The 13,257-nt window shown below is 43.4% G+C and overlaps 1 protein-coding gene across 1 annotated transcript; it reads right to left on the bottom strand.

Annotated features, from left to right (window-relative positions):
• Positions 1-1,671: 1,671 nt before the first annotated feature.
• LOC107286445 (uridine-cytidine kinase-like 1) lies at positions 1,672-13,002 on the bottom strand. Its single transcript, XM_015814814.1, has 15 exons — positions 12,930-13,002; positions 12,379-12,578; positions 11,771-11,877; positions 11,440-11,610; positions 9,841-9,912; positions 9,462-9,651; positions 6,810-6,871; positions 6,349-6,365; positions 5,010-5,108; positions 4,676-4,769; positions 4,391-4,453; positions 3,556-3,678; positions 3,344-3,451; positions 2,943-3,099; positions 1,672-2,532 (listed from the first exon to the last, which is right to left on the bottom strand). The coding sequence occupies exons 1-15, from the start codon at positions 12,992-12,994 to the stop codon at positions 2,459-2,461; spliced, it is 1,602 nt and encodes a 533-aa protein (XP_015670300.1). The 5' UTR covers positions 12,995-13,002; the 3' UTR covers positions 1,672-2,458.
• Between the last annotated feature and the right edge of the window lie 255 nt (positions 13,003-13,257).

Here is a 13,257-nt window from a genome sequence, read left to right as displayed (position 1 = left end):
TGACTTTTGTCATATCCATCTTACCAGTATCACTGAGTTCACAAGGACAGAGGATGGATAATTTGTTCTAGTCACTTGATGGATCTCTTTTTTTTAATATCTTCTTCTTGTGCCATATCCGTTATTGGACGTTGGCGATGTTGGCGATCCTGTTTTTATCAGCAGCCGCACGAAAAAGTGCTGCTGAGTTTTGTCCACTTGGGAATTATCCCATAAAATTTGGGCAGTTCCATCACAAGATTTGTCAGTCCCTATAATGTGGTTATGAAGAAGGTGGATACAACTGCCCCCAAGTGGCCTTTCTAACTGCAGATCCTGGAAGGTTTCGTTTTACTGAGCAGCTCTGGGATATATTGCAGATGATGATGCATTGAACATTGCTGGCAGAAACTGGAATTTGATTAAACATACATATAGGCATAGGCCTATACTGTAGAGGCAAGAGCAGTGAAATGCCAGTACTTCTCCATTTACTGCTCTGGTAGAATGCCATCTGATCACATCAAGATATCCTATGCCTTACTAGAAAAGAATGGGTGGTGACCAATCTCTCAAGATGCTTTGACATTTTTGCATGCTATTTGCTGTCAAAACCACTTGTTTTGGCAGGAACAACTGGCATAACTGGGACATCTTGTAGAGTTACTTTGGCTTCTTTAGATCTTTTGGACAAGATTCTTAGCAGTAACAGCTTTGCTACTGTGGGATGGACCTGTGTTTGTTGACTTTTTCAGGCAGCTGTATATTGTTGAATTTGAGAGGTGGTAAATACCTTAGTTTGAAAGGAAGCAAATGCAAGTAAACAAATAGATACCACTTTAGTGGGAAAGTAACAGCACTCCATGTACCTTGGTGTATAGTCATGCCAGCCACATGACCATGGATTCGTCTTCGGACAATGCTGGCTCCCTCAACTAAGAAATGGAGATGAGGACTGCCCTCTAGAGTCAGACACAACTGGACAAGGGAAACCTTTACCTTTTTTACCTTAAATACCTCAGAGAATTTACTTGTCTTGAGAACAACAGTGGTGAATCCCTTACCCCCTTTTGAAGACACCACCTTTTGCTTTGAAAGTCTCTTTTTTTGAAGTCATAGAAATTGCATCTGTAAATAATCCTGAAGTGGACTGTCTTCCTTTCCTGAATTGGATATGGAATTGAAAATATTTGTTGTTCCAATTACCCCTGTCTGGACTTGAATAGAGGGTATTGCCTTCCTGGCACAATTCAATGGCACTTCATACATTGACTTCCTTCTGGACCAAGAAGGTAGGGACTGGGGACATAGTTTTGCAATGGTTTTGCTCCTACTGAACAACAGATCCTGCCAATTCCAATCTAGTAACCAGGTGCTTATCCTCCTCAGTTTACCAAACCTTGGATATAGGCAGCAATGTTAGATGCCATAGAGCTGAGCTCAACGCCTGGTCACTGGACAATAGTACAACACTTCACCCAGGCGCTAATTATAATTTGTGGCTTTTCCAAGATATTCTATAATTCAGTTGTATTGCATGATTTAATGTTTATTCTGATACTATGATTCAATCTTTTTCTGAAATTAAACCACACTGAGCAAATAGGATGCAAATGACATCTCCATATTTCCCTCTCTTCATCTGAAAGACATCCAACTAAGAGATCCCCATTACAAAAAGATAAAGCCAACTACCACTGTAAATTTTTATTATGGCATTAAAAAAACAAGTCAGCTGAGTACAGTCCTGAAAAACAGATCAGGACAAGGGAATGCAGGCTGGGGGCTTAATGTTAGGCCAATAGTTACTTTCAGTTTGGAAGGCAAATGTAGCTCTGGCTTTCCCTCATAATAGTACTGACTTTGGGCATAGAGCACTTACCTCTAGTATGAGGTCCCTTATTGCAACGCTGTGGTCCCAAATGCTTGTGCAGTCACAAATTAGGGAGGACAAGTGCAATTTACACACAGCTATCAAGATGACAGGATCCTGAATAAGTCAGCATCAAATTTTTTTAGAGAGGAACCCCAGGCCAAAGTGCAGAAGCCTGCTTGCATTGCACGTCAGTCAGTCAGGAAACACATATAAAAGGGAACAGTAGGTCACCAGGTCAGTGAAAAATCCAATGGATTTGCAGGGATAATTTTCTTACAGCATCCTTGATAGGGGACAAGATGCTGCTGAAGCTAATCAGCACTGAAAGGATGGGAAGCAGTACTACAGTTCTACGTGTGCCCCAATAAATACCAATAAATATGGAGACAGTGAATGGGAAGGTAGTAGCAGCAGCAGCAATGTTTCCATCCCAGTTGGGGTATTATAGCAGGAAGTGCTATCAAAATCGCACCATTGCTGAGCAGTCTAGTAGAGCTTGTAATTATGAAAAGAAAGGACCAAGGCAATAGCATTATGCCCATAGTCAAGCCAAGAAGAAACGCCCAATATTCAAGAAACAAAGCCTTGTCCAGCAGAATCAGGTCAGCAATCCATGTCGTCATTCTCATACCAGGGGATGGTGCCATCTGTGCCAAAATAACGGTCTCCAAAATTACCTAGTAAAACATGAATTACATGCTTGTAACAGAGGCAGCTCAGGAACTTCTTTCCGGCCCATGGAAATACCCACAACATTGCATCAAACAATAAGTGTTAATCTTGCAAACTACAATGTCCTCACCTAAAACAAAAAAAATATTGTTAAATCAGCAGATCAAAATCAGAAAATGAATGCTACAGCTAGACCAGGGGTAGTCAACCTTGGCTCTTTTATAACTCGTGGACTTCAACTCCCAGAATTCCTGAGCCAGCTGTGCTGGCTCAGGAATTCTGGGAGTTGAAGTCCACGAGTCATAAAAGAGCCAAGGTTGACTACCCCTGAGCTAGACAATGCCTGATCTGTACCACTCAGGCTCACCAAATAGGCCAAAGCAAAACAAAATGTCAGAAAACAACAACTGCTTACCAATGCCAGGAATGATGTGGAATTCCTCATTGACTCTCTTGTCCACAGCAGTGGTGATGATACGTACACGGGGAAAAGCATAAGCCACAGAATGGACTCCCATCTCTGCCATCAGCAGAGACAGTAAGAAGATCCTGTCCTCTTGTACATCATGATCCTATGGGATACAGCACTTGTGAGCAGTCTCTATATGATCTTGAGACTCCATCCAGACTGCAGGTAAAATTATTCTGAGTTCTCCGAACTATTTTCAATGACACCTTTAACCATCAATCCCTGTCATGGATGCACCCCATTCCATATTAGTTGTATTCATCAGTCTGCCTTGGCTTACAAACATCAACAACAGAAGAATTCCAACCAAACAACCACTCGTCTCATATTACTGGGCCTCAACATACCAGCAACACCCGAATAGCCATCATGGCAGCAGCTCCAGTAGACACAGTGCTGTCCATCAGAATGACGTAGTCTTCACTGATCTCTTTGGGCAGCCGGAGATAATGCAGCTGGCAAGAGCAGAAAAGATGTAAGAAAAATAATCTTATCCACAATTCAGCCCCATCTCAAAATTAACTCCCTCCCTTCCAAAAGACTCAATTCCCCTTTTCACCTCAGGTTCCCCCGTGTCATGGTTGGTTTGGATGAGAATCTTTCCTAAGCGGATATCTTTGCAGACAGCTGTAAGAGCCTGCTCCATGGTCTCGCCTGCTCTCAGGATGGAGATTCCAGTGATCTATAAAAGGGGAAAACAGTTTTCTTCCAAGATCCTTGTCAATACGCAATCATTTAAATCTATTGCTCTGTATTTGTAACAGTGACAGAGGGCTTGATTGCATGAAGAAAATCCCAGCTGCATCTCCAGCAGCTACTAAGCAAAGTAGACCTTTCTCAACAAGACTGCTGAAAGTCCTATTCTGTAGAAAACAAGACTGATCTTCACCAATTTAATGAAAAGGAGGATTGGGGTGATATGATAGTGGTGCTCCAATATCTAAGGGGCTGCCACAAAGAAGAGGGGGTCAACCTATTCTCCAAAGCACCTGAAGGCAGGACAAGAAGCAATTCCTTGAAACTAATCGAGAGAAGCAACCTAGACCTAAGGAGAAATTTTATGTCAGTGAGAACAATTAATCAGTGGAATGGCTTGCCTTCAGAAGCTGTGGAGGTTTTTAAGAAGAGATTGGACAACCATTTGTCTGAAATTGTATAGGGTTTCCTGCTTGAGCAGGGGGTTGGACTAGAAGATCTTGAAGGTCCCTTCCAACTCTGTTATTCTATTATTATTATTATTATTATTATTATTATTATTATTATTATTATTATTATTATTATTATTATTATTATTATTATTATTATTATTATATTCACCACCTTTCCCCTATTCTCTGTCCTACAAAGATACTACCCCACAGACCCCTCTGAGGCAATTTAAAAAAATCACTCACCCGTTGCCTATGGAATCTCTTCCCATCATAAATTGTTCCCTGTGGTGTCTCTACAGTAACTGGCTGAAAAAGTCAAGACAATTGCAGGTTGGAATAGAAGGAGCTGACAAGGCCAAATCAACAATCATGCAAGGCTATTTGCTAAGGCATGCTTGAACCAAAAAAACCTAAGAATAACTCCATATGCAGATAGAAGGCTAGACAGTCTGTAGCATCTCTGTTGGCACTTGTAAGATAAGTGGACTGTGTTTGTGTGAGGTGTTAAATGATGGGAGAAGCACATACCTTGAGTGGTAGAAAAGAAAGGGCATGTTCAATCAGCAGTCGCATGAGACGCTTGGAATAGAATATGAATTCATCCCTGCTGGTGTCCTTGTTCCTGCAAAAGCAAAAGAAATGTTATTCCATGCTAGGATTCCATCCCAGAAAATGTATATCGAAAGCAACCTGTCTGACAGCGTTGAATTTGCCTATGAAACCCAAGCCCTTCATCTTTTCCTTAAGCAGCTCTGATGTTCCTCTGTAGCTGCTAAAATACAAACTGCTGGACTTTTCCTCTCCAAAGGCTTATAGCCTGTCTCAGAGGCAAGCATACCCACTGATATATCTTGCCTAGTACCTGATAATAGTGTGCATCCCCCGAACCTGCGGTGTGCTCTCCAAGACACTTAAGGTTGTTGGCAATGGTTGTCCCTGATGAGCAGAGGCCAAGGCTGCTCTGTGCAAAAATACAAATGATGAGTCACATGGAAGAAAGAAGCAATGTATCTGTTGGCCCTACAATAGCAGCTCTGCATGCAAAACATCATTTCTGCTCATATGGTCCCTCCCCCCCAACATTTGTGCACAAAGAAAGAAAACTAGATCCAAAGTAAATTCTGGAAATTCAAGCTCCTCTCCCTGCTTCTAAAAAGGCAAATAGTGTAACCTAGGACACGAAACCTCTTACGAGCAATTATAAATTGCTCTAATTTTACCCAGCAACTACAGCACACCAAAGTCTCCAGTGCCCACCCATGAAAATCAGGCACAGGTAAGTTATCTTTCTACTACTGGATTAAAAAACAGGAGCACAGGATATCGGCAGGAAGACCCCCCCAGCCTTGCTCCGTTCCCACTATCCCCTCAAAATGGAACACAGTACACAGGGAGAGGAAGGTGCAGCAGGAAATAGCCAAAGGAGACCAAGTGTCCTCACATATGCCAGCGTAGCTTCCTCTGATGCAGGTGCCCAGGCCCAGCAGGACAGAAGAGAGACAGATAGACAGAGTGCGTTAGGAGGGCAACAAGGCAGCAGCTTCCTGCCTGAGACATGGGGCAGAGGAACAGCAGAATGCTCCCACAGTACCAAAACAGGGAGAGCAGCTGGGATCCCAGTAGCTCACTGAAAGTAGTCTTAAACGACTGAATGAACTTCCCCATCCCAACCTCGCTGAAAAGTATACCATTTTGGTATGCAAATAACACTTGTGGAAATGTGGCTGGGATGTAAAATGTACCGAAACTCCATTCAGTACAGTCCCGTATGTTATTGTGTATATTATTATACACAAAATAATAGTGTTGGCAATAAATACTTCCTTGACGTGGAGGAGAAAGTGAGGCTATCAAGCAGCACCCTTCCTGAGAGCTCTACTTAGAAGTCTGATTGTAAAGAAAGACAGCAAAGCTGAATTCTCTTCAAAAAGAGCACAAATCTAACATGCTCTAGTGAGGTTCCAAAGTGGTCAGAATTTTGCACATGCTCATTAAGGAATCTTCAGCCTCAGCAACTGCCTATATTTATCTCCTTGCCTATTCCTACCAGATAGTACAAGCAAATCTTCCCCAGCACCCAGCTGCTCTCCCACTGGCTGGCTTGATGGGTGTCAGAGAACAATACTAAGATGCAGAAGGTGGGGGAGAGAAGAGAAGAGGAGGAAGGATCTAGCTCTATTTCTTTAAGGGTGCCACCATACCTGACTGTGATTTCACGCTGGGCGGTAGGAGGAGGAACCCACACCGGGAGGCAGTGTTACAAGGCAGGGAGTAGTGGGAAGTGAAACAAAACAGAACAGCCGGTCACTGTACACAGCAACATTTGCCCCAAGGCCAAGCCTAAAATAATAGAATGGTGGCGCCATTCTTCCCCATCTCCCTATTGCTTACTAATTTGGGGACAAAAACAATGTGGTAGATGGGGCCATCGGGAGTGGAAGGATTCTTGGAACACCCATGACCTGCAATCTTTACTTTGTGGCTTATATAGGGGAGCAATGGCCAGGAATTGGATGCCTTTTCAGGATATGGGAAAAGGGTAAATTCTTGGCAGGGCTATAACAAGAAGCAGATACTGGGCAATGAGGAGGAGTAATCATGTGGGAATGGGGCTTTCTGCAGCAGTGATGTTTTCTCCCTCCCCAAAACTACTTCTCCTCACCTTTTCCAATTGACTATGAACATGCTGAACAATCAAGTCCAGAGCCACAAAGTTCTCTCCACCTGGGGAAAAAAATGTTTTTCAGTCACAGATTTGGTCATTCACTCCAACAAACCATGGAGATGGATCCAAGTGCTAGAGCAGCGTTTCTCAACCTAGGCAATTTGAATATGTGTAAACTTCAAATCCCAAAATGGCTGGCTGGGGAATTCTGGGAGTCAGTCCACATATCTTCCAAGTTGCCGAGGTTAAGAAACACTGCGCTAGAGTGATTATCATTGCAGCAGCAACAGCAATAACTATTACATGTTTCCAGAGAGTGTCTTAAGCATTTCACTTCTAAGGCTTTTTCCCAAAGTAGACTAACCTTGTTATGCTGCACATACTTATCTCTGCTACTTATTTAGTTCTTGGTCTTTGGAGAAGAGGCCCCTAGAAATGGGTCCGTTTTTTTTGGCCTGTGTTAACCAGATTTATATTTGCTAAACTATACTTGTGACATGGGGGCAATTTAAGATGTGGGGGAATAAATTCTCTCCACTCCTAGCAATGTTTCAGTTTTCAATGCTGCTAACATTGAATGTTCTTGCTTTGACAAAATATGAAGAGGCAGCCACTCTCTGTGTATAAGCTGTGTGGTACTTTTAGAGTTAAATTAGATGATGCTGGGAGGGGAGGAGAATGTGTGTGGGGATTAATTAAGATAAGAAACCTACAGAAGGGAAACTTTGCCCTTCAGACTGACTGGAGAACGTGATTTATGAGGTTGCTATGTTGTGCATATGCAAGAGCTGTGTGCCAGATCAACTATGATACAACTATGACACAAGAACTGGGGGAATTATGCCAAGGCAATACAAACTCCAGATCTCAAATGTATTTTATGAATAATTATTTCATCTTGCTGCCTATTTGGCATAGGGACATAAGGGACTGTCAAACCATCAAGAGGAAATCCAATACTTGATTTATAGTAAAGCAATTATGAATAATTTTTCATACCTACCTGTACAATGCTATGTAACTGGTAAAACTCAACGTTTTAAAACTTTACCAAAATGTAGATAGTGTTGGTTAGATCTAATTCTATTTTCTTACCCATCACAGCAAATGGGGAATTTCATTTACATTACACAACCATATCAGAAAGATCCAGGCTAGTCAAAGAAATTAAGCATACTGTTTTTCTTTCAAAAGCGAGACATGCATTGTGGAATATGGTGGATTCAGATGAGGAAAGCTCCTTTAATCTTGCCCTATAAATAAATGCAGCTTTGCCTATAACTGAAAGACATAATTTTTGTTTTAATTCTAAATACTGTATCAAGATGGTACTTGATTTGAATATAATGTCCCTGGGTGGCCATCACAATAGATAGGGGGATAGAATGAGCAGGCAGAGGTCTTCCAATATTTGACAGACCGTCACAAAGTAGAGGGGGATAACCTATTCTCCAAAGCAGAGGTCTCCAATCTTTCCGGGCTCGAGGTCCAGAGGGAAGGAGCAGCTTCAAAATTGCTGTGTGAGTCCGCGCACGCATGGGGCCATGCACACTGGCGTGGCACTAGCAGCCCCGTTCACGCATGCGGCATGCACCGATGCACTGATGCCGTGTGCATACGCGAACAGCCACGTACCCCCACGGCAGCTAGAAGTCTGTTCGCGCATGCGCAAACGGGCCGCGCAAACCGCCCGGGCTAGCAGCACATGCGCAAATGGGCTGTGGATACCCGCCCCGCACTAGCATTCCCATTTGCGCCTGCATGCATGCGCAGAGGCCCGCGGGCGCTAGAGCGAGTGGGGGGAAATGCGCATCCATGCGTGTATGCATCGACCAGCCATTTCTGCAGCATGCTGGCCAAGAGCCCACAGCCCTTTCCCAGGCCGCGGACCATAGGTTGGGGACCCCTGCTCCAAAGCACCCAAGGGCAGAACAAGAAGTAACAGATGGAAACTATCAAGGAGAGATCCAACCTAGATCTAAGGAGAAATTTCCTGATAGTGAGAACAATTAATCAGTAGAACAGCTTGCATCCAGAAGTTGTAGGTGCTCCATCACTGGAGGTTTTTAAGAAGACATGAGACAGCCATTTGTCCAGAATGATATTCCTGCTTGGTTAGGGGGCTGGACTAGAAGACCACCAAGGTCCCTTCCATCTCTGTTAACTGTATTAACAGATCACTCTTTATTTAAAAAAATCATTTGAATTAGGGAGTAGGTTCAAAAGTCAAAGAGATTCTGAAATAGGGATGTCTGCATCTCAGGTAATATTTCATCATTCCCATTCATAGTTCAGTGGCAGGACTCAGCCTTTTTTAAATTTTCTATATCCCATAAATCAATCAGTCTGTTTTTTAAATGCTTCTTAAAGATCTTGGTACAAATGGTTCTCTTGGTCATAGAGGTTAATCTTTGTTTTAAATATCTAGTTAGTTTTCAGATCTTTTATGAGAACCATTTTTAGTGTGGTGGCTAAGGTGCTGGACTAGAAACCAGGAGACTAAATTGTAGTCATATTTAGACATGAAGCAGGCATTCTGTCTCAGTGGTCATACTCAAAATTCCTGAGTATCCTACAGTGAGTACTGGCACATAACACAGCCCAAAGTTGCACCTTGAACAAACCTACAGCCTTTCCTCCTTCTCTCACCTCGAGGCACCACAATGTCTGCTGCCTGCATTGTAGGTTCAATGTACTGCTCAAAGGACGGCTTCACAAACTTGCTGTACTGCTTGATGACACCTGCCACGTCCCGCCCTCGTTCCATGATGTCCCGCTTCAACCGCCGCACAAGCCGGATATCCGAGTCTGTGTCCACAAAAACTTTCATGTCCAGGAGCTGCAGAAGTCACAAGGAAGGGAAAAACTAGAGACAAAGGCATCTGGCCAAAGTCTTATCTTAGAACTTATTCAAATGTCTGCATCTTTGAGGGGCTCATTTACAAGTTACTTCCCACAAAGCATTTGTGACACAGATTAAATAGGGAGCCCATCTACTCATGTTTGTTACCTTTGTTCTATTCAATACCTGTAGAAGCTCCTTATTGGCAAATGACATGATACCTTCAAATATAATTACATTGGCCCCATAGATAGTTTTCTGCAAAGAAAGGAGAAATAATGTGTCAATTAAAGCTGGGGAGAGAAGTCAGAACCCACCAGAAACTCAGATCTAAGACATTCTTCCTGGGTACATTAACCAAGGTCAATTCCAATATGATGCCCTTTTTCACATTAAGTTCTTTCTCGTATTATAAGACTCCACAATCTAACAAAGCTTTCAAATGAAATAATTGCCAATAGAGTAGCGATATAGCCCTCAAATCACCAATGGAGACAAACGAGCCTCTAGCAGCACCATTTTCAACCTGTGACCATCAGCTTTCAGGAAAAAGTGATAGTCATTTCTCCTAAAAAAAAAAAAAAAAGGAAGAGTCCACTGTATTCCAGAAATATTTATTTATTGAACTTATTTGCCATTTTCTTGTAGTGAATAAAATATACTCATCCTCAGTCTCCTAACTTCCTCCATCTAAAAAATAGTTACAGACCCCTACACTAGCAAGCAAATGAAAAAAGACACCTAATGAGCAGAACTATAATTTTATTACCTGTCTTCAGTCCCCAAAATGAAACCAATCAGGCATTCAATGAATACTATACTACCGTAGCAAAAACAGCACAGCCTACCCCAGACAGACTCTCGCTGACATCAAAAAATCATCTAAAACATCAGAAAAATATTGGTGACCTTTCTTTTCAGATCATATCACAATTCTATTCTTTTATTTGATTTTACTTAGAAACTGCTTTAGAAAAATTTGCATTTCAAAAAGCAAAATGGAATTCATTACGTGAACTAGGACAGAAAATACAAAATGAGACATTCTGTGAAGACCATTTATACTGTTAGTCAAATGCAGTTCTCCTTCCAAAGATCCTGCAACATCTGAACCTCATCAGGTTCCAAAAGAAGAAATGCCTGCCAATTCATGCAAACATAGTAGGTAAGATAAAGAAAGTCTTTTTAATTTAAACATTGCAGCATTATTTTCACCAATTGAAAGAAGTTGTAACCAAATAAATGAATGTGCACGAATAGTGCTTTTTATAAAAACAGGGCTAGAATCAATCTCAGCAGTTTGAAGGTGTGTGGAATGAATGGGGAATTCTAGGACCTGAAATCCACAGAGTTGAGAAAATTAAGGTAGATCAATTTAATGTCTTTATGTAGAAAATATACAGCCATTTTAGGGAAACGTTTCAGCTCCACATTAGAATAGAAAACCTACCTCAGGAATGAGGAATCTAAGGCTTCCACATGTGAACCATTCCCAGAAATTTACACTATTGGCCATGTGTGCTACATGCTTGCAGCTATGATTCTGCACTCTCTAGAGGAGCTTGGGTGGCTTTCAACCTGGCCTATAACAACCCCTCCAGCCAACAAAGTCTATGTATTTGTGCAGTTTTAGCCAATTGCAGAATACCAGATCATGAATACCTTATGGAGATAATACAGCCTCACAGAGAAGGGTAGAAGGGAAGCATTTTAATTTCTATTTAATTTAAATTAAATTCTATTTAATTGCTATGAATAGCGCAACATTCTCCTACACCAACATACCCACTCCTTGCTCCGGCTATGTGTGGTAAAATCATAAACAGGAACTTTAACGCTCTTGCCCTCTTTCAGCTTTCGTAGGACACTGATGAGCAGGTCAAAATCAAAGGCATCAGGATGGTCAAAATTGTATTCATTACGGGCAGCTTGCTCTTGCTGTTCTTTGTTCAGTACCTGGAAGAGCACCAAAGACATCAGAAAACAGGGAAGAGAACAGACTGGATCAGTACTGTAGAGGTGATTTTCTAGACTCCGCTTTCTCACTTCTTCCCATCTCTACCTTTGAGAGGGGTTGAGTTGAGGGAGTTGGGCCAAGATATTTTAACCAGCCCACCTTGTAGAAGCTATCCATGGAGAGCAGCACCACCCAAGGCACATCTAGTGCTTCAATGATTTTGTTGGCCACTGTAGTCTTGCCAGATGCACTGCCACCACACAAGCCTGGGAAAGACGAAAACACCACTAACACAAGCTAATGAGAAGAGGATAATCTGGAGGAACAGCCCTAAGACATGTTCCCTCTCCTCTTGTTCTTTATTGTCTAGTGTGCCTTGATTTCCAATGATCCCCACTTCAATCTCCCTAGTGGGAAAGAAGCCAGCATGCAGATGTCACCAGCAGCATTACTCAGAGTGGCAAGCATAGATGTGGCTCACGTAACACATTACAACCAAACCCAGCAGGCGTGGTACTACTAATATGGCCAACAACAGCAGAATACCTGATTTAAAAAAACCTTATTTCAGCATATTCATCTCATTCTATGCAAATAGCTGTAACTTAAAGGAAGGGGGGGAAATATGGTAAAGAAAATTAGAAACCAATAGATATCCAAAGGCAGGGAAAGAGTGACCATGAGCTCCCAGTTGCTGGATAAATTTCATAAGGACTCAAACAGACCCTCCCATCTACAGGACAAAGGAGTAGCCCCGATTCTCCTACCAATGACAAAGGCTTCCTTGAAAGGAGTGCCCGTCTCGTTGTACCAGGGCGGCCGTCCAGCCGTGTAGATGGTGCGCTTGCTAGTCCGAAGCAGCGGCGGCTCCGTTTTCGACTGGCTGGTGGTCCTTTTCCTTGGGGAAAGCGACGGCGTGAGCGGCAAGCGGTTGACAAGGCTGTTCAAGGCGGCTCCTCTGCTCCCGCTGAGCCGGAGGGAAACCAACACGTTAGGGAAGACTATCTCGGCCCACCCAACAAAGAAAGTCATGCACGGTGCAGCTCCTTCTGCACGTCATCCCAGCCACCTACAATCCACAGCACCCTTCATGCCCCGTCTCCGGAGGCATCCGGGGCTCGGCTTCCAACGTTGTCTCCGAGCTTAGGAAGAACTAAGCAATGCAATGGGAGGCGGAAGAAGTACGTGGCCGCGACTGTGGGCAGGGAATTTTAAACCGGGGGAACTTTCCAAGGTGAGGCGGACAAGGGACGCCAGCGAACTCGCTCGGGCTCCGCCTGCGACGCCCCGGCTCGCTCTACCGGCTCCGATTCCTCACCTGCTACGCCGCGCAGCCGGGACAGCTTCCTCGACCACGCCGTCCGCAGACGCCATCTCCATCATGCTCCCGCCAGTCCTCTGCCTGCAGCCGCACAGCCTGCCGGGAGAACGTCGAGGCGTGGCGCGCTTAGGACCACGTTTTGGCATTGTCCACACCGCCCCTGCACTGCGAAACGGCAAGTTCCGTCAAGTTCTAGGAAGACCATAGAGCAGGAGTAGGCAACCTCGGCTCTTTTATGACTCATGGACTTCAACTCCCAGAATTCCTGAGTCAGCTATGCTGACTCAGGAATTCTGGGAGTTGAAGTCCATGAGTCATAAAAGAG

This window comes from Protobothrops mucrosquamatus, unplaced genomic scaffold (genome assembly GCF_001527695.2).
Source record: "Protobothrops mucrosquamatus isolate PMUCROS unplaced genomic scaffold, P.Mucros_1.0 scaffold286, whole genome shotgun sequence".
Lineage (NCBI taxonomy): Eukaryota > Metazoa > Chordata > Lepidosauria > Squamata > Viperidae > Protobothrops > Protobothrops mucrosquamatus.
This window is presented reverse-complemented; position numbering and strand designations above follow the sequence as displayed.